Source organism: Alternaria rosae (assembly GCF_020736505.1).
Source record: "Alternaria rosae strain MPI-PUGE-AT-0040 chromosome Unknown BKA58scaffold_5, whole genome shotgun sequence".
In the NCBI taxonomy this organism is placed as follows: Eukaryota; Fungi; Ascomycota; class Dothideomycetes; order Pleosporales; family Pleosporaceae; genus Alternaria; species Alternaria rosae.
In genome coordinates, this window is record NW_025763574.1 from 569,257 (window position 1) to 596,957 (window position 27,701).

The following is a 27,701-nucleotide window of genomic DNA, read 5'->3' on the forward strand; positions in this document are numbered from 1 at the left end:
GCCGTGTCATGAGGGATTGCTACAATGCATGTCACATACACACTATTGATTGCTAACAACAAGACAGCTTCCAAGGTAATGTATGCTTCTGTGTAAAGATCTTTTACGCAGAATGCCACCCTGGTGATATCGATGTAACTCTTATCTCAGGCCCGCTTCGGGTGGACCCTTTGCTTATGCTCTTTTACTTTGAGGTGAGAGACGGTGACCTCGAATACCTGCGTCCAGCATATAAAACACCGTCAGGTCTCTCTCCTCCCTCCATCTCTCCAACCTTCTCAAATCTCCCCATCTCGCACGCAGACGACCACCAGCTGCAAGTATCTGTCACTTCATGATGGATACCTCCAAGAGTACAACGCCTCCAGCGACACCGTCGCGCGCCTCGACTGTACCCGCCACAAGTGCCGAACGCCCAACTGTCTCCATACATCCACCCAGGATGGATAACAGTGACGACTTCATCGAGATCTCACATGTTCCAGATCTCGTCGACATCACTCCGTCTCAGTAAGCTAACGTCAATTTACAGCTTTGTACATTGGCGTACTAATGTGTTTTGAACAGAATGCTAATGAAAACGCCCATTACCATCGAATGCGGGCCCGGGCTCCAGACGAAGCTGACCTTCCACAAAGAGATGATTTGCTGCCACAGCAAGCAACTCAGCAATAGGTTCGAAAAGGCGAAGTCCACCATGGTCCACTACGAGAAAGCCGATAAGGTCCGCGATGAGCTGGCCCAATACGTATTCCCCGAGGTCACTCCCAAGGAGTTCGAAGCTGGTGTCATGGATAAACAGGTATGTCTTGTCAGTATACCCTAGATGTAGGCATCCGAGCATTAGCGGCCGCTCCGTCTCATTAACGGAAGAGCTGAGCACCATAAGCCTACGTTGACGATACATCTCCTCATTTACCGACGGTTGTTTGCACGTAGGCCTCTGGCCCGTTTGGCTTCTTCCTCGTATGAGTTGCGCTTTTAATTGTATAAGCCTAACATCCTACAGGCCAAGCCTCTGATCAACAAAGCATATGAGAATTATCCTCTGTTCGGATATGCCAATGGTGTCAAAAAGGTCATTATGGACGCAGTAGCTGGAGAGATTGCCGCCAAGAACATCAAGAAGACGGCGCAGAGGCCAGTAGTCGACTTGAGTCTCGCTAGCCGTTTGGAGCTTCTCAAGCCTCAGGCCGTACAAGCCGTAGCCGCGGCGCTCTTTGCCCGACTTCATCTCATCAACAAGCAAGAGAACCGCAATGCTGAGAAAGATTCTTCGAAGGCCGCCGCTCAGCACCGTATCATACTTCCCGATGTTGAAGAGTCAACGGTTCGAACACTCATGCAGTGGATGTACCAGAACACGTTTCCATTGCTGGGAACCGAGCAGACTTACGCTGTCATGAAGCTCGCTCAACAGATTGGGGTTGACGCGCTCGCCGTTCAATGCCGTAAAGCGCTGTACAACGTCACCAACGCCAGCCTTAGGAGTGCCGATGCCGACGGCATCTCTTTTCAAGCCCTGCTAGGATACGGTTCAGAAGCCGTCAAGGACGACATCGTCCGCGTCGTCTTCGAGCACGCGATCAAGGACGAGAGTACGCCCAAGGAGCTGAAGAACCTCATCATAGACTCCCTGGCCGGGTATCTCGACCCCGACTTATGGCATCACGTTAAGGGCCTGATCAGCCACGGAACTGCACTAAAGATCATAGAGGCCATGGTTAACTTGCGACAGCTTGTCAAGATCGAGATGGATGGCCAAGACAGCATAAAGTCAGAGAGCCAGGATGCTTCCAGCCCCGATGTCTCCGAGAACATGGCTATCGACGAGGACAAGAAGCTGGTTCACGTTAAAGAGCAAGACGAAGCACAAATTTGAGGACTCCCTGTGTGCGCTGCCGCGAAGTTGGCGAAACCCGAAGCCGATGTCGACTTCCGTGAAGTAGAAAGGTAACGCAGGGGAGGCGATGGGGAAAAGTACAGGCTGGAGGTGTCTACGGATCGTAGATCTTTCACATATATTAGCGATTGCTTTTGCGTTTCATTTCTTGCATTCTCCGCATATTTCGACCAAAAGATAGGGAATATTACTAGCATATTATTCTTCTAACTCTTTTATCCAACCAATGGTAGCACCTATGACCAATCGGCTCGTAGTAGTGAAGGTATTCGCGGTGTTCTACGTCATTTTATCTCGTTGCAGATTACAGTGAGTATCTTCTGGGTACGCTTACTTAGGTGCATCTGTCCTAGGTCGCTACGCTCACACCATGGACAGCCTAACTTGTACACAGTGTCACGTCGGCAGTTCGAAGGTGACACCGCGTATCGTTTTGTTTGGGGAAGAGTCTTCGATCCAGCAGCCGCCCGAGATGGTCGATGTCTCCACATCATCGATGCAGGATCTTCAGTGACGAAGTAGCGCTTTTGTGCGATGCTTTCTCGAAAAAAAGAGCCGTCTGTATTTGTTGCGTGCGACGGTTGGAGTGGGTCCTTTCCCGATGACCTGGTTTAGTGACGGGAGCGTTTAGCGGGGAAGGGAAGACTCGAGAAAAATAGCGGTTGCCGCGGGTTTGGTGTACGGGTTGCACTGTGATGTAGTTTCGAAGAAGGGTCTGCCGGCGATTGGACGCATCTATGAAACGGTAGCATACTACTGCGAAGCTTTCCAAGGCTAGGACTCTATCCACCTGCAACACGTCATATCTCCCCTGATTCTACGATGTTTGACGACGTTTCCTGTTCGAGAGGTATGCGACGCTAAGGCTAGCAACGGTGGCGTCACTTTCGATATTTTATGGGAACACAGATGTGTCAATCATATCTGCAAGAGAAGCCACAGTACTGCGACCCGCAGACGCGGTTTGTACAACTCGAGCGCTACTAAGAGTTGCCACTATCGCCTTAATAGTTGACGGCATAGCGACTTTTTATAGCGTTCGTTGCTTCATCGCTCAGTGGAAGGCTTATCGCAGACTACCTAAGAGTACCGACATAGCCTCGATCGTGAATATGGCTGTTCGATCGACCGAAATTGCGGCCGTCATCGAGATTATTCGATGAGGAAGTTCAGTCGTGATTTAGGGGTGCGTCTGACAGTCCTTTTTGGGGTAGATCCTCCGGTTCATGTGAACTCTTCCCGTCGAGTTGATAAACTTTGATCGGCCCGCTGAGGGTACTGACAAGCTGCCGCGGTCTCTACCAGTGACTTATGCCACGCGGAATGCGGCATCATGCCGAACGTGAGAAGCGATATGCCGATGTCGGCGCGGAACATGACAGAGAACAAATTTGCGTTCTCTCCGTCCTCTCTGGGTTGCTTAACGCGTCGCAAGCTCTCCTCTTCTCTTAGCATCTTCCCCAAGTTAGAGCTTTCTCCGATCTTCCCAACGACCCTTGGTGGCGTAACTGTAGTAGGCTCAGCCCGCCGTGGTACTGCTAGCGAAGGTTTGAAAGAGGCAATACGTTTGGCGCAAGTGGTATTTCCCCAGGAAAACGCTCTGTCGTGCAGCATGAGCCGAATAGCCTACGTAGCTGCCGCCGGCTTGCTACATGACACAACGTCACACATCTAACGGAAGCGGGATATCCAGCGCAAAACACCGTCGTTGCGTGTACAAGGACTGGCAGGAACAGATATCTGGAGGAAACCTGGAGAGAATTCTAAAGGCCAGGGATGGAGCTATTACCACTTTCGCTGCCTATCTCTTCTCTAGCGCTAGCCTGCGATTCGAAGCCGTTTCCTTGATATCGCTGTCTTACAGGAGAAATTCTGGTCTTGAAAAGGCGGCTTGTTGTGCGTGATTGTAGGAACGCATTAGCAATCATGTTTCAATTCTCAAAATTTCTGCGACTGCCCCACATCTTTCGCAAAGGCGAAGCACGATCAAATCGACATTGGCAAGAACAAGATGACGCCTGCGAACTGTCTGAAATGTCCGGCACGATACCTCTCCAATCGACAGACGTCTCTCCACGCTCTTCGTTGGACTCAACGCGCTCGGCATCTTCGTCATCATCATCTTCCAGCACTTTGTCAGCAGCTTCAAGATCATCGACCTCTCAAAAACGCCGACCGTCGTGTCTTCCAACCGTCTCTCAGCCATACTTATATGAAACGCCAGTCTCTTTCACTGGGCCACGGGGGTGCTCGTACGGAATGTACCGTTAGAGACGTGTGAGCAGCGCTCATGCTTTCGACCATGCCGGTTATCTTAATTTTGTCACACCTGGAGGTTGACGATATCATCCTCACCGTATCCCAGATGGGGAGATGACCCCAAACATTCCCTTGGAGATGAAGACATCCCATCTCCACTAGCCGTCCAGCCTTAATGAGAAGATCGGAAGTTATTCTCAGGGAAAGTCGATGGAAGCTGTGCCTGTGCTGAATATTCAGGTCTCTGGATGAGATTTTACGGCTTGGATATAGAGTTAGGCTGGAGTTGAATCGGATCAGACCGGTGAATATGTGGCGGTTGAGAGTACTTGGAAAAGTATTTCGTTTCGTATATGATACCCATTTACAAATTCAATGTTCTATCATTGCACTAGGATGCGTGAAATTATCGAAGTATGAAAGGAAAAGAAGTTTGGGAAATGCTCTCAGCTCAAGTGGCAGACAATTTCAATGGTTCCAGGGTGTTTGTATACGTCATACGCCAACGCTAACCAAAGTCCGGGCCAATGCGGAAGTCTTCCGCTTCCCATGCGCGTTGACATGTAATCTCACTAACTCTAATTCATCGAACATCGTGAAGTCGCATACTCTGAGGTCATCCCGACAGACCAGCCATGTTGCGCAACTTACTTTTCGCTAACCATGCAGCTATTTGCATTGCTGCCTCCATTGTCTCAAAAGCAATTCTGGGCCGTGATCCAGTCCATTTCCCCAAACAGCGGCATCATGCTCTAAGTTGATAACATAACTCCATCGGGAACATAGACTTCATCGACATCGGAACCGGGGCATGGACATCGAACCACCTTACCCGGCGGTTAGACGAGAGCCAGTGTGATCGCCGTCGTCTAACATGTCGCCATCCCCAGTGAGCTGTGGTGAACCCTCACCTGCGATAGACATCAACTAGTCCTGGCCTGGGTAAGTGTACTCGCCCACATCCCAATGCTCTGCTCGGAAGTGGGTGAGAAACACCACACCATGACCTTCAATGCTCACGTTGCAGACAGGGCAATGTCTGAGGCCTTGGTTCTGAACAGCTAAGCTCCACACTCTTGGAATATTCCGGCAGATATGCTTTCTCAACGACTTTTCGACATAAAGTTCCACGAGACCACGGAAACGAGAGTATTCTCTTTCCCATACAGCGCCCAAGGCTAAAAGCAACGCACAGTTGGCAGCACTCGGCTCCAGCGCTCTAAGAACGGTTGTCAAATCCTTGTACAGCTGCGTGGTGTGGTATTCCAACAATACCTCGGATGTTTCTCGACATATGAGCTGTAATGCTAGGGTCTGGGCCATTAGGGTAGCCAGATACTCCAGTCGCAATGGCAAGTCTTCAACGCACCGAGAACGGACGGTAATATCAGCACTACTCTTAGTTGCGAACACCACCGTTGGACAACATGGTGGTATAGTCACAGCCTGACCGGCACGCTGAACGAAGGCAATACCGTTTTCTAACTCATGGCATACACTTTTGTAGTTTGGCGCAAAATCTCCGGCAAGATCTATGAGATACTTGTTCAGCGTCGTCAGATTATGTGGCGTAGGCGGATACACGATGTATGCACGCACACCGGTAATAACATGTACAGTGCTGGTGCTCGTCAGAGCTGACGCCTTCAAGGCAAGCAGAGTACCATAGGGCATGATCGAAGTGGTGTCAATGGATGATCGAGTAAGCTTACTCGACGTCTCGTTGTGGCCCAAGAAATTTGTGAGACATTGGTCTACGATATTTGATCGGAACGTAAGCGTCGTTGCGTATGCGACATATTGTTGATCGTCCAGGTATTCCGCAAGCGTTCGAGCTATACTCTCCCGATTTGCGTCACCTCCTCAGAAACGGAGAAAAAGAGGAGGGGGCCTAGGGGGGGTACAATTGCGCTTCTTCGACCCGTGACTGGTGCTTCTCCAAGATCTTTCTCAGTGAGCGTGGGTGTAGCCGGCGAGCGCCTGTCTCGTACAGTGTTAATTCCGGCATTTTAGCAAGTTGGGAGGCACCATAGACAGCAGCAAAGCTCTGTACGGCGTTGCCACTCTCAGCACTAAGAAGACTGACGCGACCAGGGATTATAAGATCCGCGAACTCAGCTGCACAAGCAGCTGAACATGACTGAAGCTCGCGGATGACAGAATCGAGAGCCCATATGTGAAGGGTGGTCGATATCGCCTTGGAATTGCCTGAAATCATTGGCGTTCTACCCGGTTGTTGCAACTGCGGGGTCTAAGTTGGTGTGGGCGCAAAGACAAAGAAAGTGGTGAAGTGCAGCATGAGAGTACGGGTGTCAATGTCTGCACACAAGAATACTTGCACTAGCTTCAAGGCGAGTGAGCCAGCAACTCAATAGTGAAAGTGCCTCACACTTCTTACTCCTGCCGTGATCGAGCCATAGAGAGAAGGAACATGTCCGTCGCCGCGGAGGCGTTAGCCAAGATTAAGCTTAGTCAAGGAATACCCGCGGACACGCCATGCCGGGCTTTTCGAATCACCGTTACAGACGAGTATACGCAACATCCTCTGTGGAACATGTACGGATTAACAATAAATTCCCGCGGTAGGCGCTGTCGAATTCCGCGGAGCAGCGTCGAGCGGAAGAGGAAAGGGATTGTTTGACAACGTATATACCTCCTGACCATCTCCGTACCGTAACGAAGGTTCTCTCGGTATTTTTCCCGCACCAATTCGATCACAGCTGAATCCGCGACTTTCAACTTCACGTTTCTAGCCCCTCAGTACCATGTCGGACATGTCAGCCTCACAGCACGACAGTGAGAAGGCTCACAGCAGCGAAATTGCAAACGATCCAGTACCCGAGGATCCTGATATCGTCGACTTTGAAAAACCAGAGGACCCAGAAAATCCTATGAACTGGTCTTCTGGAAAGAAAACGACGCAGATAATCATCGTCACGTCCATGACGCTGCTCTCGTAAGTGACATACTTTCCACTGGCCCACCACTCTGAAGTATTTCTAGACCTATCGGTTCCACTATCAGCGCCGCTGCCACTCTGGATATCCTTGAAAATTTCAATTCCACGAACCAGACCGTCGGCACCTTGGTGACGACCATCTTCCTTATCGGATACACGTTTGGACCAATCGTGATCGCGCCACTCTCAGAATTATACGGCAGGGCTATCTTGTACAAGGTCTGCATTTTCTTCTTTGTCGTCTTTAACGTGGCATGCGCAGTGTCTGATAGCCTGCGCTCACTGGTTACATATCGTTTCCTGGCCGGCGTCATGGGTTCATGTCCTGTTACTCTAAGCACTGGATCGATTGCCGACATGGTGATAGCAGAGAAGCGTGCTGGAGCCATGGGAGCATACATTATCGGTGCTGTCCTGGGGCCGGCCATCGGTCCCGTCATTGGGGGCTATCTCACCCCAGCAGCGGGTTGGCGCTGGACCTTTTGGACTATGGCTATCGCAAGCGGTGTCATGACGGTGGTTTCCATCCTATTTGTACACGAGTCATACCCTTACGTCCTCCTTGAACGCAAGGCACAACGTTTGCGTAAGGAGACGGGCAATCTGCGTCTGCGGTCAACATTAGACACTGGGAGGATGCCGAGCAGTCTCTTTGTCTTCTCTATCACCCGTCCTTTGAAGATGCTCTTATCTCCGATCGTCTTCTTGCTTTCCCTCTACGCCGCTATCGTGTACAGCTACCTGTATCTCTGCTTCACTACTTTTGAGATTGTCTTCTACGGCCAGTACGGTTTCTCAAGCGGCGAGGCTGGCCTAGCAACTCTCGGCATAGGCATTGGCTCGGTCCTGGGATGCGTCGTTTGTGGTATAGCTGCGAATGCCGTTTCGAAGTACTTGACCGGAAAGCACGGTGGTGATCCAAAGCCAGAGTACAGACTGCCACCCATGATACTTGGTGGCTTGTGCACGCCGATTGGCTTGTTCTGGTACGGGTGGTCCGCGCAGGCTAGATTGCACTGGATTGTGCCTATTCTTGGCACCGTTTTCATTGGCATGGGCATGGTCTTCACCTATGTAAGGTCCCTCTAGCTGGCATCTCGGCGATTATTCACAGATCACTGGACTAACAACAGTTAGATGCCAAGCGCCATGTACCTCGTCGACGCATACACAGTCCATGCTGCTTCTGTGACAGCTGCAAGCACGATCTTCCGATGTCTCCTTGGGGCTCTCCTTCCGCTTGCTGGCCCTGCCATGTACGATACACTAGGCCTGGGCTGGGGTAATTCTCTTCTGGGTTTCATCTCCATTGCCTTTTTCCCGGTACCTTTCATCTTGTATCTTTATGGCGAGCGATTACGCAACGCCAAGGTTTTCAAGGTAGAGATTTGACTGGTTACCAGAAGCTTGAAACGGAGGTGGATATGTTGACTCTGGATATGTCGATACGCTGGGGTTATGCACTTGGTAGTCTAATCACTGTCTTTCGGTAATACCAAGTACCGTCAAAAACTACCGGTGATAACGCTCATCAGCTCGAACACGAATACCGGAAGAAGGAAAATCGCGGAGGATTATGCTCCTGGATATGGATGTAAATAGTGTCGACCTGTCGCAAAAGACAGGCCTCGCGCGGCTCTGTGCCATGTAAATTGGCTGCTGCTGTCACATCCCGGCCGGGTGTGTTGTGGTGTTTCGGCTGTCCATCCGTAGCCGGTTCCACATCGGCTATCCGCACTAAGACACCAAGCAACAGTGATTTCCTGTTCTGCGCGTCTTAGCTGCGTCAAGGCTGCACGCCAACAGGCTTAACGCGTCCCAACCAATGGCAAGCTCAGACGATCGCCGGCAGCACGGGCGCACGTCTCCACCAGCACCCACGGCGCCTGTCCTCTATCACTGTCATGATGGGCCTCGTTGCCGTTTGTGCCCTGCTACTGGCGCCGCTTAGGGAAGGCGGGATGCATTTACGGCAAGCGGGCGTCATGGAGATTGGAAGGAGCGATGGCTTGGTTCGCCGGTTTGTTTGTCTCGACGCGAGAGTTTCTTCGTCTTCTTTCTCTCAGCTGTCTCACTCTCGCTGTCGCTGGTGTTCACCTTCACGTCCGTTTACGCTTCCTTTCTCCGCTGTGCAGTCGTTCGTTTGTTCCTAGTCGACGCCATTGCCGCTCACTGTGCGCTTGTGGCGAGCTAGTGCATTTCTTTGATATTTGCTTGGAGCTATCGCGACATAATTATTCTGCAACTACAACCCGGTAAACGCAAACTACCGCAACGGTATACTGCAAGATGGTTCAAATGGTATCGCTCGGCCTATTGGCAGGCTTGAGCGCTGTTACGTCGGCTATTCCTACCATTGAAGTCAAGGGCTCCAAGTTCTTCACCAGCGAGGGCAACCAGTTCTATGTCAAGGGTATATCCGACGATAAGACTTGATGTGGCCGCACACTGACAATCGCGTCCAGGTATCGCGTACCAACTCGTTCCCGACGACCCACTCATCGATGCGACGCAATGTGGTCTCGACTCTGCGCTCATGAAGACCATCGGTGCCAACTCGATCCGTGTCTACCACGTCGACCCTGACTCCGACCACACCGAATGCATGAAGACATTTGCGGATGCTGGAATCTACATCTGGGTCGATCTCGACACCTTCGATACTCAAGTTGAGCAGAACACTCCTCGTTGGGAGACCGACCAACGCGATGCTTTCGCCAAGGTCATGGACGAGTTCCACCAGTACGACAACACTGCTGGTTTCTTCATTGGCAACGAGGCCATCACCACCGCAAACGGCTCCGTCACCTCACCCTACATCAAGGCCGCCGCCCGTGACATGAAGGCTTATCGCGACGAGAAGGGCTACCGCAGCATACCAATAGGATACTCTGCCGCCGACATTGCCAGTCTCCGTCCTATGCTGCAGAACTACTTGGCTTGTGGCGACAATGCGTCTGAGCGTCTCGACTTCTTCAGTCTCAATGCCTACTCTTGGTGCGGACAGAGCTCCTACCAACAGTCTGGCTACGATCAGCTTGAAAAGAACTCGGAGGATTTGCACATCCCAATCTTCATGTCAGAGACTGGTTGCAACACGGCAAGGCCACGCGATTTCAAGGACCAAGAGGCTCTTTTCGGAGAGATGGCCGACGTCTGGTCTGGCAGCATCATCTACGAATGGATCGAAGAGATGAACGATTACGGTCTCATTAGCTACGGTCCCAAGGTTGACCCTGCTCAAGCACCGGATGGTTTCCCTCGCTCAGGTATGCTCTGCGTTCTGCACTCTTCAAAGAACCTCGACTGATCAAACGCAGGAAAACCTACCCCAGTGGAACCGGATTTCCCCAACCTCTCTGCTGTTTGGGCTACATTGAACCCTACCGGTGTAAAGGCGGCGGACTACAACCCCACAAACTCCCCTGTTGTCTGCCCCGACTTCACTACCTCGGTCTGGGAAGTCAACCCCACGTCGCCCCTGCCCACACTGGGCCAGAAGCACGACTTCAACGGAACACCCACGTCTGGAAGCTCCAGCGCAACGGCGACTGGAGGCTCTGGGGCGGAAGAGTCCGGCTCTTCAGGAACTGGATCTGACAGCGCGGAGACATCCGCACCTCCTTCCACTGGTGCTGCGGCGGATGCTCTGGGCAAAGAGCTCAAGGGAATGGGTGCACTATTTGCTGGTGTTATGGCCGTCTTTGCATGGCTCTGAGTGCGTTGAGAGTTGCATTTTCGAAACGTTACCACCATGCCACGTGTCTTCGACCTTTGTGGACTTTGATGAAGACTTTACGGAAGACCATGTTTAATGATTCGAGTACATATTTGACGAAAAGATTATCGGTCCACCTTCGCATGTAGGATTAGGATAGTAGAGTACTAAGAGAAGCTATCTTGATGTTTTACTCTTACAAATCAATCACTGCATGACCTGTCGATACATGTTCTTCATATACTTCCAGCGTGAGCATCAAGTTTTAGGGCTCTACAGAGGCGACCTAGTATGGGATTAGCAGGTTCTTCACTCTCACATCAAAGCATGGTAAGGTTGAGAAATTGTAGGCAGAATAGTCATGGAGCAAGGTTCGCATTGAAGGACTGGGCGCCAATTAAGTACAACCCGATCGCCAGCACAGGGCTTTCCCCCATACATTGTATGGATATCTTTCCCTCATAAGCGCGTAGCATTGATCATATCCCTCAACACGTTCCCATCCAGACATAGCATGGTTATATCTTTGAGTCGTTGTCAAATGGTCTCATATTTCCTTTTCCTTTTTACTCCTACGCCGCCGGCACATGCCAGGTTGTCAAAGACAGGGTATGTAAGAGAAGCATCGACGAAACGGGTCAAGACATCTACCACTGGGTAGTGGTAGCAGGGGCAGCGGTCTCGGCGCCCCAGCCCTCGTTGCCAGTCTGAGCATCGCCAGACGCAGCCCAGTCGGCAGTATCAGCGTCCCAGCTGGTACCGGGGGCAGCGGCAGCCTGTGCAGTGAAAGCACCGGCAGATGCGCCGGAGACCTCCCACTCGCTAGTGAAACCATCAGCGACGGGGCCAGCACCAACCTCGTCGGCACCGGGGACCTTGGCCTCCTCGACACCAGCGCTGTCCTTGTTCTCCTCAGCCTCGGGGTCGCGGTAGAAGTACAAATCAGTCATGACGTCCCACTCAGTCTCGCGGTTGGCGAGGGTACCGCGGAGGCGGAGGACCTCACGGGCAAGCATCCACCAGATGAGACCGATGGCGTGGCGACCCTTGTTGTTGGTGGGGATAGCGACATCGACGTACTCGGTGGGCGAGTCTCCGTCACAGAGGGCCTATTCTAGGTTAGTCTCCGTATCCCTTTCCTGATTCTACACGAGATGCTTACAATGACGGGGATGTTGACGTAGGAAGCCTCCTTGATGGCCTGCGCGTCGGTGCGGGGGTCGGTGACGATGACCAGGCGGGGCTCACGGAACGAACGGGTGATGTAGTTGGTGAAGTTACCGGGAGTGAAGCGACCGGCGATGGCAGTGGCACCAGTGTGGGAAGCGAACTTCAGGACGGCACGCTGTCCGTAGGGACGAGCAGAAATGACACAGACTATTCATTCAGTGTCAGCCAGAGTCCGCGTGTGCCAATGATCGCATCTTTCAAGATTAAACATCTCGAATTGCGCGAGTGAACGTACTGTCGGCCGGGTTGTCAATGGCGACAATGATGCGCGCGGCGAGGACAATCTTCTCCCAGGTCTTGCCAATGTTCAAGACGTTGACACCGTCGGGCCTGGTCTTCCACAGGTAAGGCTCCATGTGCACCTGGAGGTTCTTGGAACCGAGGTGGCACTGAGCAGCGAGGAGCATCTCAATGTCCTGCTGGGTGGGGTTGAAGATGGCGGGGAGGTTGGAAGGAGCCATTTTGACGGTTTGGCGCTGTACGAGCTGATCGGTATACAGAAGTTGTCGGGTTGCGTGCGAGAGACTGAGTCGACGAACTTTCATGTTCGCGATATTCGCATCGTGGTGGGAGCGGCTAGCCCGAAGCAGACTGGCGCAATGACGCGCCGGCATCGGCAAAACCAGTCGCCGGCCATGGATCCGCAAAAGATTCGAGGGTGGTGGCAGCGAGAGTGCAGCCAGCAATGCCGCCGCGAATACCAGCCTTGTCGTGCCTGCGGGCGCCGACGTGTATGTACAGGCTGTCATCGAATCGTCATTCACACTGACATCTCCCTAGCTTTTCCCATCACCAATCAACTCACTCTCCCCATCCGAACTTTCGCCTCCACGCCGTATGTGTACGCCGAGTCAGCCGAACGACAGAAGAAGCGCCTTGCGAACGATCCCTACATTGTCGCTCAGCGGAATAGGAAGAAGGCTGCCAACCTTACGCGCCGCGCTGAGCTCGAACAAGGTCGTGTAGCGAGTCTCGGAGACCCGGTCCGTGGTGTTGCAACACCATTCGTACAATCGTTCGATACCGGAAAGCCAATTACGTACGAAGAGGGCAAAAAGATACCGAAAGACCGGAAACACCTCAACTATGCCTTTGAGCCCAAGACGGTTGAGCAACAGTTGCAGAGGAGCAAAGACTTGGCTGTTCCGCTGGGTATAATTGAGGAGACCACGGCGCCCACAACTAAATGGTCCAATGATATATTCAGCAAAAGGGCTCAGGCGATACAACTGTCAGCCGAGGAAATCGAGGAGCAAAGCAAGAAAGACCATGCTCGAGCCGCTGAGGCTATCGCCCGCATCACCGCTCTTGAAAACGGATCGAGCAAAGATCGCATGCGTGTGAACATCACACGTTGTGTAGAGACATTCGGGCGCCACAACACCGATAGGATATTCCCACCTAAGGCGCCATCATTGAGCCGGTCCGGTGCCGACGAAGTCCGCACCTTACGCCCAGAAACAAACGTTGCAGCAACCGCAAAGCGAGTTGGACCTGATACCGGGTCGTCCGAAGTCCAGATCGCCATCTTGACAGCAAAGATCAAGACACTGGCCGACTTTCTACAAGCCCGAGGAAAGGGCGACAAGCACAACAAGCGAAACCTGCGATTACTGGTGCACAGGAGGCAGAAGTTGCTACAGTATCTGAGACGGAAAGAGAGGGGTGGCCCGAGGTGGCAGCATTGTATCGAGACTCTTGGATTGACTGAAGGTACCTGGAGAGGCGAGATATCGTTGTGAGAGCAACCGAATAGATCCTGTTCCTCATCCTGCGTTCTTGTCCTACCACGTCTCACGATTGCATCGACGAATTGTAGACAAATGCATCTGCTCACTATGAGCATCTTCGCACATGTATATTATGAGTTGTCAAAGTACCCTTGTATGTATACCGCTAAACGAGGTGGATCAAGCCACGCTTGTGATTGTTGTCTCGCCTTCCCACCTTCCCAATTCAACCAAGTCTAGTCCCGCATTACTTCACCCAGCTCTTGCGACTATGAAGGGCGCAATCACGTGAAGGGCGTAAATTTCAGGCGTCCTCTAAAGGCATGCATCGCTCTATACGGCTTCGTACCGTGAGGCAGCAACATTGCCAAAGCATACATACCTGCGGGCATCACACTGTCGTAAGTCCGCTTCCTCCTTGGTGATCCCAAGAAGCTCGCTTCACTCCGCATCATCATAATGTCTTCCACACCACCAAACCCGATGCCCCAATCAAACCCATGGTCCAGTCAACGCCTGCACTACCGCGCGATCCGCCCCAACGACATAAATGTCTTCCACGCGTTCAGCGCCGATTACACCGGCTTCGCGAACAGCAATTTCGACAACATCAAACTGCCCAGCCCCTCCGACTCTGAAAAATTCATGAAGGGGGTACAAAGTGACTGCCTTATGGGTGCCATCATCTGGCTGCCTCACCCACCACAAACAAGCTCTATGAGCGACGAGGAACGTGAAAAGGAGTTTGCGCAACGGAGGAGAAATGGAGAGGTTGTGGATGAGGAGTATGGCACGGCTGTGGGGGAGATTCATATGGATATGTTGCCGGCCCATAAACAACATCATCGGAATACTGAGATTGGACTTGATATCCTCCCGCCGTATCAGGGGAGAGGGTATGGGTCTGAGGCTATTAGATGGGCGCTTGATTATGCGTTTAGGCGAGCGGGTCTGCACCGAGTCAAAGTCAGAGGATTCAGCTGGAACGAAGGCGCCCTCAGACTGTATGAGAAGTTGGGATTTGTGTTTGAAGGCAGAGAGAGGGAGAGTGTGTGGCATGAGGGGAAATGGTGGGATGTTGTCACGTTGGGCATGCTAGAGGGGGAGTGGCGAGCTACTCGAGAGTAGAACCCACATGCTCATATACTACCATGACATAAATGGTGTGTAGATAGTAATGACTGAATGTAGCAACAGTATCCTGTGTTTCTCACATCCTCTGCTCGTAACTCAAGGCATATTGTACTGCAAGCCACCGCTGCTTACATCCCTGATCAACATCGTCGCATTATTGGCCCGTTTCTCCGCGGCGTCGTAAAGCGCTTGGATATCCTGCTTCCACATAGTCTCGTTCATTCGAATGACCTTCCTGTCATAAGTCATCATACCGTTAACCTCCCCTTCCACGTCCGTGGTCTGCGTCCAGACACCGCCAGAGCAAGCAAAAAGATCGATCTGCTCGCGCAATTGGTTGAGCAAATCGTGGCAGCGGTAATTCCACCAGTTGGTCCCGTTGGTAAGCTCGTATGCGGTCTGCTTCTCTAGATCTTTGAACCAGGCGTGGGCGTAGTTGTCTTCGGGAAGTTGTGTGCCAATGCCGCCGAACTCGCCTTGCAGACCAATGCGCGAACTGTCGTAGGCAGAATCGTAGTTGTTGCCTTGGCGGGACCAGAATGGCGTTCCGCACTGTGGTGTAGAGTAGTGGTGGTTGTCGTCGAAATCGCCAGCTGTATGGTCGGTCCAGCCACTTACTGCATTGACTAAGCGGGTGGGATCGATCTTTCTGACCATGTCCGTCAATCCAAACTCGGGCCACGGAGGTCCGCTCGTCTTTTGGCCCCATTCTTCGTTGTAGATCGTCCAAGCAAAGATACTGGGATACGATTTGAGCTGCTCTACCATCAAAGCCAACTGCCGATCAAACTCGTCCTGCGCATCTTGGCCTGCTAATCGCTTACTGCCACAACCGTCCGGTAGATCTGGTCGCAGAGAAGGCATGTCTTGAATGACCAACATCCCCATCTCATCGCAAGCTCTGTAGAACAAGGCCGGTTCCACTTTGATGTGCTTACGTACCATATTGTAGCCAACATTCTTCAGCACCTTGAGATCGTACACCATGGCTTCGACACTCGGGGGCGTGTAAATTCCGTCTGGCCAGTACCCTTGATCGAGCGTACCGAAGGGGAAAACAAACTTTCCGTTCAGGAGTGGGCGCTGTATGCCGTTGATAGTACCACGGGAAACAGTTCTGAATCCGGTGTAGCTTTTAATGGTGTCGCTAGCCATCTTGATGGTCACATTATACAGGGTGGGACTGTCCGGGGTCCACAGTTCTGGTGATGGGACGTTGAAGGTAAATGCGGATCCGCTAGTACCTTTCGCTGTCGCCTTGGCGTCAGTTGAGCCCAGTTCATGGACTGTGATCTCGTATGGGATATTTGTCAGGTTGGTGCTGCTGTGAACAGTCACAGTCACTTCGATATGTTAGCGATGACCATCAGAGAGCATGTTTCATATTTACCAGTCCCATCCATATCCGCTGCTAGATCCAGTTTCGAAACATGCTCTTTCGGTGTTGACTCAAGCCACACGGTCTGCCAGATACCACTGCATGGTGTGTACCAGATCATCCCCTCTCGGTTCAACGTTTGCTTTCCGATCGGTATTTGGACCATGTCCACATCTGTCGGATCGAAGGTGTATACCAGCCTGTGATGACCTTAGCTTTGTCTCCAATCCCCGGTTTACGATACTTACAGTTCGTTCGTTCCATTTGCGCTCAGGTATTGCGTCACGTCTACACTGAACTCGAAGTATCCACCTCTGTGGAAGCCAGCATTCTTGCCGTTCACAAAGATAGTGGCCTCATAGTCAACAGCGCCAAAGTTCAGGATGACGTTGTTTCCGCTAGGCCATGATGATGGCACTTCGAATGAAGTCTGGTACCAACTCCACATGCGACCCTTACCTGTCACACCTTGGCTGCATCAGTAACCTGCCTAGTCGAAAGTCTGGGTTTCCTTACCTGAGAGAGCACTCTCAAGGCAGAAGGGAACTAGGACCGGGTTCTCCAGTGTCTGTCCGAAAGGTGGTGATGCGTCCGAACCATTTGTGGTATTTCTGTATCCCCACACGCCGTTCAAGTTTTTCCAGTCTGGTCGCTGTAGGCGTGGTCGTGGATACTCTGGCCATGGGTTGGTACCCACTGTGTCTGTCCACCCTGTTTTAAGCGGAGTATATCCAACCTTGTAGTCTGTTCGATTACTTTGACGCGGATGAAGTGTATTGACAGTGGCAGCAACGTCTGACCACGTCAACAACCCTGTAAGAAGCCCAAAGCTGAGCTGCATGATGAAGATATCGGTTGGCAGGTGCGCATCCAAGATGCCGTAAGGAACCGTTGAGATGCAGAGGATGTTGGCGGCTTTTAAGCCATGGGTGGGTTCATGACAACATGGTTTAATGGTACCTGTGACGGCTCTGCAGCTGCACATTGATATCCTTAGTTCTGGGAATAGCGGCGGGATGATCCTGGTGGCTGCACACCGTCGATGATCATGCTACTACTGAGGTAGCTCGGCGCATGTTTGGACAAGCCAGAGTAGTCGCGTGGCCGGGCCGGCTGATCTGATGCATGGCGTTCAGTATGCGTTTGCAGAGCATTCGGTTACTGCATGAGCCTGGCGCCTTGGAAACGACAAGGCTGACGGTGGAAGTCGAAGAGGTGGTTGTACGTCAACATCGTGGATGCATGCCTGACGCTTACGTACCTGCAGAGTGTCAGACGCATTGACGTAGGGGAACGATTCTGATCAGCTGCGATCAGCGTCTTGGCTACAGGGCCGGTAGATTCCCCGCACCATACGGATCAAATGGGGCCGGATTCCAAGTTCGGACCAGCGAACAATGACCCGAAGGTCGAATACAGGCCTTGTGAACAATAGCACGTTTAGAGGTTTGACGGCAAAATTGCTGAGATCCGCTTTGAGGGAGTTAAAGAGGTAACAATGTCGATGCTATACCTGCGCAATGGACATGAAGTTGTTGGCGATAGCCTGACCAGAGTAGTACAGCCGTGGGATGCGGGGATGCCCCGCCTCAGCAAGTGCGGGTGATGAGACAAGCGTCAGGTTGCGATGATCTCGTATGCGGCTCTCACTCAGGAACCAAGAATCTGCAGATACTCGTTAAAAGGTATTAGGTATATTCGTGCTACGTTGTAGGAAACTTGAACAGTAAAATCGCCGAGTTGTGAGGATCGTACAGGGCACGCGTATGTCTGTGTAGGTGTGGGGCACTTCACATGTGCTGTTGTTCACTACATGCCTGTAACATCGGCACTCCCTAGCCGTATGCATGCCCGCCATTCGCATGATAGCAGTGCCCAGGTCGCTCACCACCTTCCTATTTCTCTTGCGATATCACCCTGTGCCGTAAGGTTGGTACCGCCACGTGCCACCCAAGACTGCACTGCATACAACCCCGCAATCTATAGCAACCTCGCGGATGTCTGAGTATGCTCAGATGATGAAGATGCAAGAGGAGGTTGAACGCGATGCCTGCTCGAGTCTAACATTATGGGTCTCGATTCTGCAGAATCTTATGGCATCAGCATGAACGGCTTGCTCCACGACTTTCCCTTCGTGGCTGATGACGTCGGTCTAGAAGGGCTTGAAGGGCTTGAAGGGCTTAGAAACATTGGTGACATCGGAGAACGTGGTGATGTCGGTGAAGTGGGAGAGCCTGGTGGTAGCGGAGCTTCCCTCGGTGAGTCATATGCTCTACCAATATAGGCTTGTGTGGCTATGGGTTCTACCGTTTTTATCGAGGCGCTATCATCTTCTTCGATGCCGAACAAGGTGGTTCGGTCGGAATACGAGTTCAGTATCGAGCTTACACGCGTCGTGCTCGAGCGTATGGTATCCGCGTCAGAGGTACTCGAACTCGTTGAAGTCATTGTCGACATTGTCATTAGCGACGCCCTATCCGAGCCGGAATACGACGATGCCGCTACTCCTATATCATGTTTATGAGCGCCGCAGTGGATGTCGGGTATGGAGGTGTTTTCAAAGAGAATATCGAAGATCTTGTCGCGAACATCGCGCGCCGCAGGGCGAAGCATGGGTGCTTTGCTCAGCATACTTCGTATGACCTGTAATATGGGGGGAATCGCACGGAACGCGTCGTCATCATGCTCAAATGAAGCCTTTTCGAGTGAATTCATCCAAGTCTCTACCTTGTCAAGATTGACATGATACGATGAATCTGTCCGAGAGTTCTTGCCGCCAGTATTGGTCCTTTGCTTCGACGTGCGGTGCTTTACGAAATCATGGGACTTCTTCTTCAGCATGAATGTGATGATCTCCAGGAAAACACAACCAAGCGAGAACACATCTGCCTTCTCGGTTTCGTGCACCCGCGACCGTTTCTTTGGTGTTGGCTTCGTCTTCGACTTCTTGAATCCAAAGTTGAAACCGGAAAAGTCCGTTGTAGGTGCTTTGGTCAGCTTCTGCCGTTGCGAGTTATTACTGCCGGATGACCCAGACGAACTCTTGCTAATCATCGAAGCATGTCGACCGTTTGGGATAGTGGGTGAAGGTGCAGCGTCATTGGGGTCGAAAGGTTCTGTGCTGATGTGTGTCTCTGGCGCACTGTATACGTAAGCGTCCATTGCGTCGGGCTTCTTGTCTTTTTGAAACGTCTCAAGGCTACCGATGTCGCTGAATGCTATTGCATTCTGCTCGTCAACTAGAATATTTGATGGTCGTATAGCGGAGTGACAGAATCCGTTCTGATGCAGCGTTGCAATGGCATCTGACAGACAGTGCAGCCAATTGAGTACCAGCCATCTCCGGTCAGGTTTCAATAGCTTCTGGTACTGAGTCGGGTTGCGGTGATCGATGAAAGTACGAAGAGTATGCTGCCCTACAAAGTTGGTGACGATGTAACCAACAGCTTTGGAGGTATACGAGGCCCAGATCGGCGCAAGGTGCTCATGCTCGACCATCCTTGCGCTCTCGACATCCATCTTGAAGTCTTCTTCGAACGCATCCGGTGTTTCTGGGTCGCCCAGCGGAAACCGCCTGCGAACGTAAATCTCCTTTGGCTTCTTCGGTAGGTGCATACGTTGCCAAGCCTGTAAGCTCACTGCCACTGGCAGAGACATTACGTTCTCGACTGGGATTTCCTCATTGGGCGCATAATCGATGTGTATGCCTTCTCGGAGTTCTCTCAGGAGGAATGTAAACTGTGTGTGGTAGAAGCGAGCATCGGCGTGGTTATCGCGGCGATTTGAAAGCGAAAGCTGCTCAATGTCGTCCATTTCCAGAGGTAAATCATCGTCGTCCCACGATCTGTCAACAACAGCGAAGATCCTATCCGCTTCACCAATCTCGACCAGTATTAGGAATAGTCGTCTTGCTTTCTCCAGAATCCATTCGATGTAGGTGTCGTCGCTCAGATCGCCAAAACCGACAGGTTGGTTGAGACGTTGCCTTTCCTGCGGTTGCAGCCTTGAAGTGACGAATTCATGGTTGACCTTTTCGTTGATTCGCTCCTCGGTCCACCATATCTGCTGCAGAGCGTGCTGTGGGGTGACGAGGCTGTGCCCAGCGTATCCATAGATCAGGGCGTTCAAGGCGACCGTTTGGTCGTTGACGACGTTTGTCAATGTCCTTGCACTCATTGTGCCGATTGATGGGTTGTGGTGGAGCTCTTATGCCTGCGAGCCCCGCGTGTTAGTACAAGACACGAGTCGCGCACCCAGTGGTGAGCTGGTGATCATCTCCAGTGAGAAGAAAATTGGACGACAGGGAGAGTGGCCGTCAGGCTTCAGCAAGTATGGAGTAAGACAATGCTGTTGTCAGGCGTCAGCGGGGCCAGAAACATCGGCTGTTGATTGTGGTACACAATTTGATCCGCCTCTCGGAACGCCTCTGGTTGTGGCAAGCGGCATGGCGACGAATACATGGCGTCGGGTCGCCGCTTAGAGGCCAATCACCAGAAGAAGGGCAATAGCAGGCGCATGCTTGAGCGTCGTTGGCATAGGGCGAGGTAGGGCCTTTTGCCTGGAAAGGTCTGCGTGGCCCCGAAAGCGGCCGCCATGTGCAACGTGACCAGGGTGTTTCCAGGCGGAGGGTTGATAAGACATGGTGCATCAAGCGAATTACAGACGCAGGGAGACGGATGCTAAACTAGCATACCAATAAGTTTTGCGGAGGGCCGTTCCTGGAGCGGGGCGCATCGCCTTTAGCAGTGGGCGGTGGCAGCTATTGTGCACGCCAATCCTCCCCAAGGGCGGCTAAAGGTGTGAGTGCAGTATATCCCCAGGCTCTAGTTTTCCGTCTAGCTTGGTGTTGCCTACGCAGCTGTAATCTCGCGATGTTTCTGGTCATGTCGCAAGATCGAAAATTGGGCAAGCTCCACCTGAAGCTCGTCGCAATCACGGGTAGGCTGATGGTGCTGACGGAGGCGAATCAGCACCTAGATGCGGCTCAATTTTGCATCACCCGATGCTCATGGCGCGATACCGCTCGCAGTCGCTATCATACAGTAGCACCATGCAGGCGACTGGCGGCGATTGGAGATAGGATACACCCGGTCGGGATGTCAGAACCGAGGCTACACAAGATGCCAACTCGACATAAGATGAAATGACGCCCTTGATGGATGAAAGCAGATTGCGGCGTGGCCGTGGAACAGCTGTGTAGACGGCAACATCTCGGCTTGATGGCATGAATGATTACTGTACTGGTGGAATGGCGTCTGATGGCGTGCGAAGACGGCGCAATGACTCGCGACCGGACGCCTGAGGCGAGCTGTAGTTTGGGGCGTCCGGGCGCAGCGGAAGCACAACAGAATGTGGCGTTGCACAGACAGCTGTCGGTCGCCATCCATGGATCCTTCAGACGCACTTGCATGAAGTCCAATGTCGGTGACTCTTTCTAGACGCGGCGATTCGATCGCTGGGCAGAGGAAGCAGCTCTGAAGGCGGCAATCTGCGACTGCCACTTCGCGACCAGCCCTGGAAAGCACGGCCGACCCCACGTCTCCCAATTTGACGGTTCGCCCACAATTTTTGCGACCACTGCCAATTCACACGTGCGCTGTCAGTTTCCACGTCGACTTGAGCAATGATCTTCCGACGTACAGCTGCTAGTCGTTAGGTACCGAAGAGTGCCCGTCGGACGGGTTCAATTATCACCAAAAAGAGCAGTGAACAAAGATCATCTCAAATTGTTCTGCCGCACTTGTTATCAAGATCTTTTCACAAATCTGCATACTGGAAGCATCCACCCGCTGCGTTCCTGGGACGACTCCTGATACCGACACATTGCAGTCTGCTCCGATCCATCTGAGGTGCTCTACTTTTCTATACTTCTAACTCATCTTCCATTTCTCAAGCAGGGTTGATGGAAAAGAATATGTTCCCCTCGCTCGGAGCTTTGGTGAGCTGATTGCCTCCTGGATGAATACCATTCCGCCACACAATGCTACCCCCATTATCGCCAGTAACATCTAATCGGCTACCAGCGAATGGTGCCCCAAAGACAGTGCTGAGATCGTACCACACCGTCCCGCCATCCAGATTGTATGCCCACACCTGCTGAGGAGCACCGGAGTTTAAACCATCCGCCTCTTTCGTCATCTTGATCGCAATGCCTCCAGACTTTTCGTCATGGCGCATCTCCTCCCAGTAGATACCGCCTGTGGCTGTCAGTTGAAGACGAAGCCAAAGCTCGCATGTGTCTGACCAGCTTTGATGTCATTGCGAGGACCGACTGTGCCACCGACAGACCAAATATAGATAGGCTCTGGTGAATTGTTCAAAACGACAGCGATGCCGGCAGCCCTGACTGAGGTTACCAGGGCCAAGAGGCTGGGGATGACGAGGCGCATGATGTACGTTGTGTCCAAAGCGAGGGTGGTGAACGAGCGACTCCGATAAAATGTGAGGCCAAGCAAAAGATGCCTCCACGACAGAGCGACAGTGCAACTCGTAGCTTTCACTTCTCCGTTTTATACCGCCTTCAGCCATCGTCAAAGTCCCTCCAGCAGCCCCACGACTGGCCCGCAAGTCCTCATACGAGCATCACTCACGCGTCGACTCCATACTAAACAGTCCACGAAGCCGTGCACAGGACGACATATTCCTATGCCAGTATGTATAGACCAATCCAGAGGTTCGCTTTCTTCCGACCAAGGTTACACGGCAGATGGACAAGCATGTGTGTTATGGCTCTGTACTGCCTTCGGATAATTTCAATACTCCGATATATTGCTCGGTTGGCGGCACATGACGATGTGTTGGTTGGCAATACATTTAATATGGCTGTTTGGGTTTATCGGACGAGAATGGGTTTGGCTCGCTAGTCGATAACAGCAGACCATGTTTACCGATGCATCCTTGCAGCAGCGTCGCTGAATGAGGCTTTCGAGTTGAACGGTCCATTGTGTACAATGCCGTTACTGCCTTGCATACGATACATTAGCCGAGGGTGATTTTGGTATTGGCGATCTGCTGGCCGCAGACACTGCCCGAATTATCGGGCAGCAGCTTTACAGCTTCAATACATCGTGCAGTTTGACTGTTGCAATATTCTCCAAGGGAAGTTCTGCTTAAAGACTCGTGGGGCCAACCCTCACCAAACCTCCGATATTGAAATAAAGATAAGCTTAATGCTCAGACTTGGGGTCAAGTCACGCTGGAGTACACGCAGTTGTAGTAAGGTCAGACCTTTGGATATTAGGCGACCGGTATGCTTACTAGGTAGATCTTTTGTGCGGGATGTGGAGTGATGTGTTGACTCGAAGGAGACGATGAGCAGACCAGCAGCATATTTCCTGGTTCAATGAAGATTGCAGTGCGTACCAGTCGAGACTGGCAGCTACGGCCTGCACCAGTCTTATCTGGTTAGCGTCTTGGCATTGCGATCCGTCAGGTCATCGACATTCCACACTTGAAACAACTTCAGTAGCCATGATGACGCGCTATCGTTGACTGTCCCCGACACTGGGATATCGTCATTTGATCGTCTACTCGACAGTTTGTATTCTCTCGAAGTGACGCGTGAGGACAGCATTGATCATTTTGCAATTGCGGGCCGATGGGACTGCGATACCTGCGTCGAAAGAACTCAAGGCACCGGCGTTTCTATGCTGTTGATTCGCGGCTCACTACCATGGCTTCGCATGTGCTTGTTGAAACCGCGATGCTGCGTACGCAACGGCTGTACACGAACTCCGCCCCGCTGCTTTGCGTTAGAATCAGCATAGCCCGAACGCCCGACTCCGAAGTCTGCCAATCACGACAACGTTTAGCGCGACGGGCGAAAGGTCCCATGCTTCAGGCTACTACGTGACAGGATATGGTTTGCCCCGAGTAGTGTCAATTCATGATTGTATACGCGGCTCTCTCCTTACATTTCCCACATAAACTAACAAAGGCGTCTTTTCGTCTCAAGATTCAACAGCATCCAAGGAAGAAATCAAACCTACATCATGGCTCCCACAAAGGACGACTGCGACTGCCCAAGTCCAATCCTATGGGTATTCCCCGAGCCCGGCAACCAGGATCTGATGCCTAGCAAGCACCCCCAAAGCTCTAGCTTCGAGATCGAGCAGTACCTTGAGACTTCCGCTCACGTCCCACCTACTTCCGGCTTTGGCGCCGTCCCCGTGTACATCAACGACGTTATCGAGCCTACCTGGCCTTGGGATTCCAACGTTCCCGCTGCCAATCATCGAAACCTATACTGCAAGCCTTGTCAGCAGAAGAATGAGGATAACATAACTCAGGGAGGGTTTGACTGGGAGTCTTGCTGTAAGTCCGTTTCACAGCATACGATGGATTGCAGCACACAGTCTTGATATGTATGACAAGGCAGCTCTGACCATCACGCTAGATGAGAAACCGGGTCATGGTGGAATATGGTCTACGAGCTTCGACGTGATGGGATCAGGCATGGCTAAAGTCCCGATCAAATTTGAGTTCACGCCTGAGGCGGATACCATGGTCTGCGCCTTGGGTTTTCCTGGCACCCTGGAGGGAGGCCTCTCGCAGGCTTTCCCGGTTGTCAACAAGCAGCCACCATCGGACAGAGGACGGCAGATCTTCACAGAGATTGATCCTGAAGGGGTACCGTATGAGGATGATAAGTTAGCCCCATGGGGACTGCACTACATCATCGGCGTCATGCTGGTGTTTGCGCTTTGCATGGCGTTCTCTGCTCGGATTTTCTGGCAGAAGCGGAAGCAAAGGAAGGCGTCGCAGGCTCTGATGGCTCAAGCTGAGAGCGATGGTCAGATGAATGGTAGCAAGACGAGATATACCGACGATATATAGGCTGTTAGATGCTCAACTGAGTGGGGTCGTCATGCGTCCAACACGCTTGGGGAACATAATTGTAGCCATAGTAGCGTTATACGATGCATGAGGATTCAACTCTTCTCCCATTGATATAGCTCACTTGATATACAGCTGTTTCTGGCGTGGGTGGAGAAGTTGAGAGACAGGCTAAAATTAGTAGTGCAGGTGTGGGGTGGGCTAGCTGCGGGAGACGGCAAGCGGAGCGTCCCAATCCAGACCGGCCGGCGTCGCGACTTCCAGGTTGACGTGAACAACGCAGCTGAGACTCCGCAAACACCTGCCATTCCATTTTGGTCCACTTTCTGGGTAGCGTAGCGTTCGCATTATTATCTTTCGTTTCCTTTCTCTTCCCTTGCATTTAGGCAAAAGTCTCACAGGTGGACGCGTAGAATGGCGTCCCCTATGCTTGAGAGTCGCATCGAACCGCACAAGAAGGCACACTTCAGCCTTCATATCAGCGACCGCATAACAGGCAGCGACGACGCGCCAGGAGAATTTAGCGGCGTCAAATGTGAGTCTGGCCTGCAATATCTATGTCCTTGTCCGCCTTCTAATTCAGAGGGTAGACAACCACAAGCCCCCACAAACATCCGACTCGCGCTCTACAACGCTTACTTCGCCCTCGTCGACCGGCCTATACAACCTCCGCATCGACGATACGAGCAGTTCGGGCAACAAGGATATCTTCACATTCACAGGGCAGAAGTCACAACTCAAGAAGTCATACGTCCTCGTCTTCGATCCCGCCAGCCAGCAGGCCACGCTCGAGCCTCTGTCCAGCAGCTACACCTTCAATCTCGCCACCAAGAACGGCAAGGACGTCTCGTCACAACACGCCAAGATATATCCCAAGAAACTCAAGGATGACGCACAGAGCAAAGATGGCGAAGAGGATCTCTTCGGTGAGGCAGCGGCCGACGGCGACGGAGGAGACCCTGATGCAGACAACCCCTACGACTTCCGACACTTCTTGAGCAAGGAGAAAGAGAAACGGGGCGACGAGTCCGAATACCGGTACGCCTCTTCGCCAGACTACCGGACGGGCACAGGCAGCGCCGTCAATACACCACAGTTTGGGGCCCGCGCATCTGCGACTGCTGCTCCAGCGCGGAAGGCTGCTGCTATACCAGCGCCCAAGAAGCGCAAGACGGCGGCAACGAACCCCATGGTCAAGCCTAAGAAGACGCAAGCCACACCAGCCGTCCGTCTCCAACGCACCGCAACCGATACGACACCAAAGGCCAAAGCCAAGCCCGCAGCACCGCCAGCGTCGAGAATCAAATCCTCCGAAGTCATACACTCGTCTGACGAATCCGACGGCGATGCAGCTTCCTCACCAGCCCATCCATCGCCACCTCGCCAACAACACCAGCAACAACACGAGTCAGACGACAACGACGACGACGACGACGACGCAGAGGGCGAGTCAGACGATGATGGTGGCCTCGAGATCGAAGTGCCCGATGCACGACCACCACGACACAACAAGGGCGCCATGGCATCTCTCGGCTCAAACCTTAACGCAGGTTACCTCCGCTCCCCCTCCAACGGCCCGATATCGCTCGCCAGCGCCGCCAACAGCGACGGCGAAGGCTCGCCGAACCCACGCCGCAACCGCAACGCCCAAGACGAGATTGACTTTGGTGATCTGGGTGGCGACGATGCAGAAGGTGAGGATGATGATGAGGACGATTACAATAGAGACATCGAACCTATGGACATTGGCCCACCTGCGCGACAGGAGACGGCAGGTCATGACCGAAAGTCTAGCATGGCTGGTGAAGCGGCAGCAGCGGACGACGACGAAGATGATCTCGAAGAGCTTATGAGAAGGGGCTTGATGGGCGGAGACAGCAGTGAAGAGAGTGAAGAGGAGTGAACACATTATCGGTATGGTTCTGCCATATGTCTATTTAATGGCCCGTCTTCCCGTTCCATCGGATGTATGAGCACACTTATGCTTGGTCATGACAGCTGCACGATTAGATCGCTCTGCCTGGACGATCCTCCGCGTCGTTTCTGGAAGTTTGCCATGCTTCCTCTAGGGGGGCTGACGGTCGATGTGACTCCCGCGCGAATGGTGACTTCGAAGTTGAGAAAACCATCGCTTTGACCGGCGCCGACTGCAATACCACTTCCACCCTCTTCTCTGGATGATGATGCTCGATCTCCCGATCTTGCTGTACAAGGTTGCAACAACAGCAGCAACAGGCGCAGAAGAAATTCTTGCACCAGGTCTGTCACCCTTTCCACCCTTCGATCTTCAGTCCATACTTCTTCCGAATGATCATGCGGTTGCGGAGAGGCAGGAAGATACATCCGCCGCAAAAGTCCGCACAACAAGATCAATCAAAGCACTTCCAGCACTTTGCGTTCGTGGTCAGCATGGAATCAACGCTATGGGGGGAAGGATAGCTTGCATCTTCGTTGCAACCAGAGTACTTTTCCACGTTGCCTTGGTTACCATCTCGGTATCTGATCCTGCCGTACAAAACCCAAGGACAGCAGTATGCGAGCCAGCCTGTTCAAAC

The 27,701-nt window shown here is 52.4% G+C and overlaps 12 protein-coding genes across 12 annotated transcripts; 7 read left to right on the forward strand and 5 right to left on the reverse strand.

Annotated features, from left to right (window-relative positions):
* Nucleotides 1-337: 337 nt before the first annotated feature.
* On the forward strand, nucleotides 338-1,882 carry BKA58DRAFT_420730 (uncharacterized protein; the record flags this gene model as incomplete). Its single annotated transcript, XM_046172749.1, has 3 exons — nucleotides 338-510; nucleotides 568-802; nucleotides 1,010-1,882. 3 exons carry the CDS (start codon nucleotides 338-340, stop codon nucleotides 1,880-1,882), a joined length of 1,281 nt encoding a protein of 426 aa, XP_046024962.1.
* Nucleotides 1,883-5,089: 3,207 nt separating this feature from the next.
* Nucleotides 5,090-6,386, reverse strand: BKA58DRAFT_360610 (uncharacterized protein; the record flags this gene model as incomplete). The annotated part of the gene is given in 3 exon segments (XM_046168757.1): nucleotides 5,090-6,021; nucleotides 6,034-6,053; nucleotides 6,067-6,386. The coding sequence occupies 3 exon segments, from the start codon at nucleotides 6,378-6,380 to the stop codon at nucleotides 5,090-5,092; spliced, it is 1,266 nt and encodes a 421-aa protein (XP_046024963.1). The 5' UTR covers nucleotides 6,381-6,386.
* A 541-nt stretch (nucleotides 6,387-6,927) lies between these two features.
* BKA58DRAFT_439665 (major facilitator superfamily domain-containing protein) lies at nucleotides 6,928-8,513 on the forward strand (the record flags this gene model as incomplete). The annotated part of the gene is made up of 3 exons (XM_046173703.1): nucleotides 6,928-7,118; nucleotides 7,166-8,195; nucleotides 8,259-8,513. 3 exons carry the CDS (start codon nucleotides 6,928-6,930, stop codon nucleotides 8,511-8,513), a joined length of 1,476 nt encoding a protein of 491 aa, XP_046024964.1.
* Nucleotides 8,514-9,410: 897 nt separating this feature from the next.
* Nucleotides 9,411-10,839, forward strand: BKA58DRAFT_316383 (Glucanosyltransferase-domain-containing protein; the record flags this gene model as incomplete). Its single annotated transcript, XM_046167573.1, has 3 exons — nucleotides 9,411-9,534; nucleotides 9,587-10,390; nucleotides 10,442-10,839. 3 exons carry the CDS (start codon nucleotides 9,411-9,413, stop codon nucleotides 10,837-10,839), a joined length of 1,326 nt encoding a protein of 441 aa, XP_046024965.1.
* A 647-nt stretch (nucleotides 10,840-11,486) lies between these two features.
* On the reverse strand, nucleotides 11,487-12,530 carry BKA58DRAFT_439667 (ribosomal protein S2, flavodoxin-like domain-containing protein; the record flags this gene model as incomplete). The annotated part of the gene is made up of 3 exons (XM_046173704.1): nucleotides 11,487-11,948; nucleotides 12,002-12,216; nucleotides 12,305-12,530. The coding sequence occupies 3 exons, from the start codon at nucleotides 12,528-12,530 to the stop codon at nucleotides 11,487-11,489; spliced, it is 903 nt and encodes a 300-aa protein (XP_046024966.1).
* Nucleotides 12,531-12,729: 199 nt separating this feature from the next.
* Nucleotides 12,730-14,070, forward strand: BKA58DRAFT_384438 (uncharacterized protein). The gene is made up of 2 exons (XM_046170264.1): nucleotides 12,730-12,800; nucleotides 12,850-14,070. Exons 1-2 carry the CDS (start codon nucleotides 12,755-12,757, stop codon nucleotides 13,809-13,811), a joined length of 1,008 nt encoding a protein of 335 aa, XP_046024967.1. The 5' UTR covers nucleotides 12,730-12,754; the 3' UTR covers nucleotides 13,812-14,070.
* On the forward strand, nucleotides 14,070-14,995 carry BKA58DRAFT_384440 (acyl-CoA N-acyltransferase). Its single transcript, XM_046170265.1, has one exon. The coding sequence runs from the start codon at nucleotides 14,259-14,261 to the stop codon at nucleotides 14,925-14,927; it is 669 nt and encodes a 222-aa protein (XP_046024968.1). The 5' UTR covers nucleotides 14,070-14,258; the 3' UTR covers nucleotides 14,928-14,995.
* Nucleotides 14,996-15,029: 34 nt separating this feature from the next.
* Nucleotides 15,030-17,152, reverse strand: BKA58DRAFT_411348 (glycoside hydrolase superfamily; the record flags this gene model as incomplete). Its single annotated transcript, XM_046172288.1, has 4 exons — nucleotides 15,030-16,276; nucleotides 16,324-16,511; nucleotides 16,560-16,779; nucleotides 16,828-17,152. 4 exons carry the CDS (start codon nucleotides 17,150-17,152, stop codon nucleotides 15,030-15,032), a joined length of 1,980 nt encoding a protein of 659 aa, XP_046024969.1.
* Nucleotides 17,153-18,359: 1,207 nt separating this feature from the next.
* On the reverse strand, nucleotides 18,360-20,965 carry BKA58DRAFT_171485 (kinase domain-containing protein). The gene is made up of 2 exons (XM_046165181.1): nucleotides 20,712-20,965; nucleotides 18,360-20,658 (listed from the first exon to the last, which is right to left on the reverse strand). Exon 2 carries the CDS (start codon nucleotides 20,485-20,487, stop codon nucleotides 18,403-18,405), a length of 2,085 nt encoding a protein of 694 aa, XP_046024970.1. The 5' UTR covers nucleotides 20,488-20,658; nucleotides 20,712-20,965; the 3' UTR covers nucleotides 18,360-18,402.
* A 1,235-nt stretch (nucleotides 20,966-22,200) lies between these two features.
* On the reverse strand, nucleotides 22,201-22,700 carry BKA58DRAFT_314840 (uncharacterized protein; the record flags this gene model as incomplete). Its single annotated transcript, XM_046167494.1, has 2 exons — nucleotides 22,201-22,508; nucleotides 22,556-22,700. The coding sequence occupies 2 exons, from the start codon at nucleotides 22,698-22,700 to the stop codon at nucleotides 22,201-22,203; spliced, it is 453 nt and encodes a 150-aa protein (XP_046024971.1).
* Nucleotides 22,701-24,093: 1,393 nt separating this feature from the next.
* On the forward strand, nucleotides 24,094-25,353 carry BKA58DRAFT_171538 (uncharacterized protein). Its single transcript, XM_046165183.1, has 2 exons — nucleotides 24,094-24,624; nucleotides 24,689-25,353. Exons 1-2 carry the CDS (start codon nucleotides 24,303-24,305, stop codon nucleotides 25,144-25,146), a joined length of 780 nt encoding a protein of 259 aa, XP_046024972.1. The 5' UTR covers nucleotides 24,094-24,302; the 3' UTR covers nucleotides 25,147-25,353.
* On the forward strand, nucleotides 25,354-27,186 carry BKA58DRAFT_171506 (RNA polymerase II transcription elongation factor-domain-containing protein). Its single transcript, XM_046165182.1, has 2 exons — nucleotides 25,354-25,681; nucleotides 25,737-27,186. The coding sequence occupies exons 1-2, from the start codon at nucleotides 25,561-25,563 to the stop codon at nucleotides 27,047-27,049; spliced, it is 1,434 nt and encodes a 477-aa protein (XP_046024973.1). The 5' UTR covers nucleotides 25,354-25,560; the 3' UTR covers nucleotides 27,050-27,186.
* Nucleotides 27,187-27,701: the final 515 nt, after the last annotated feature.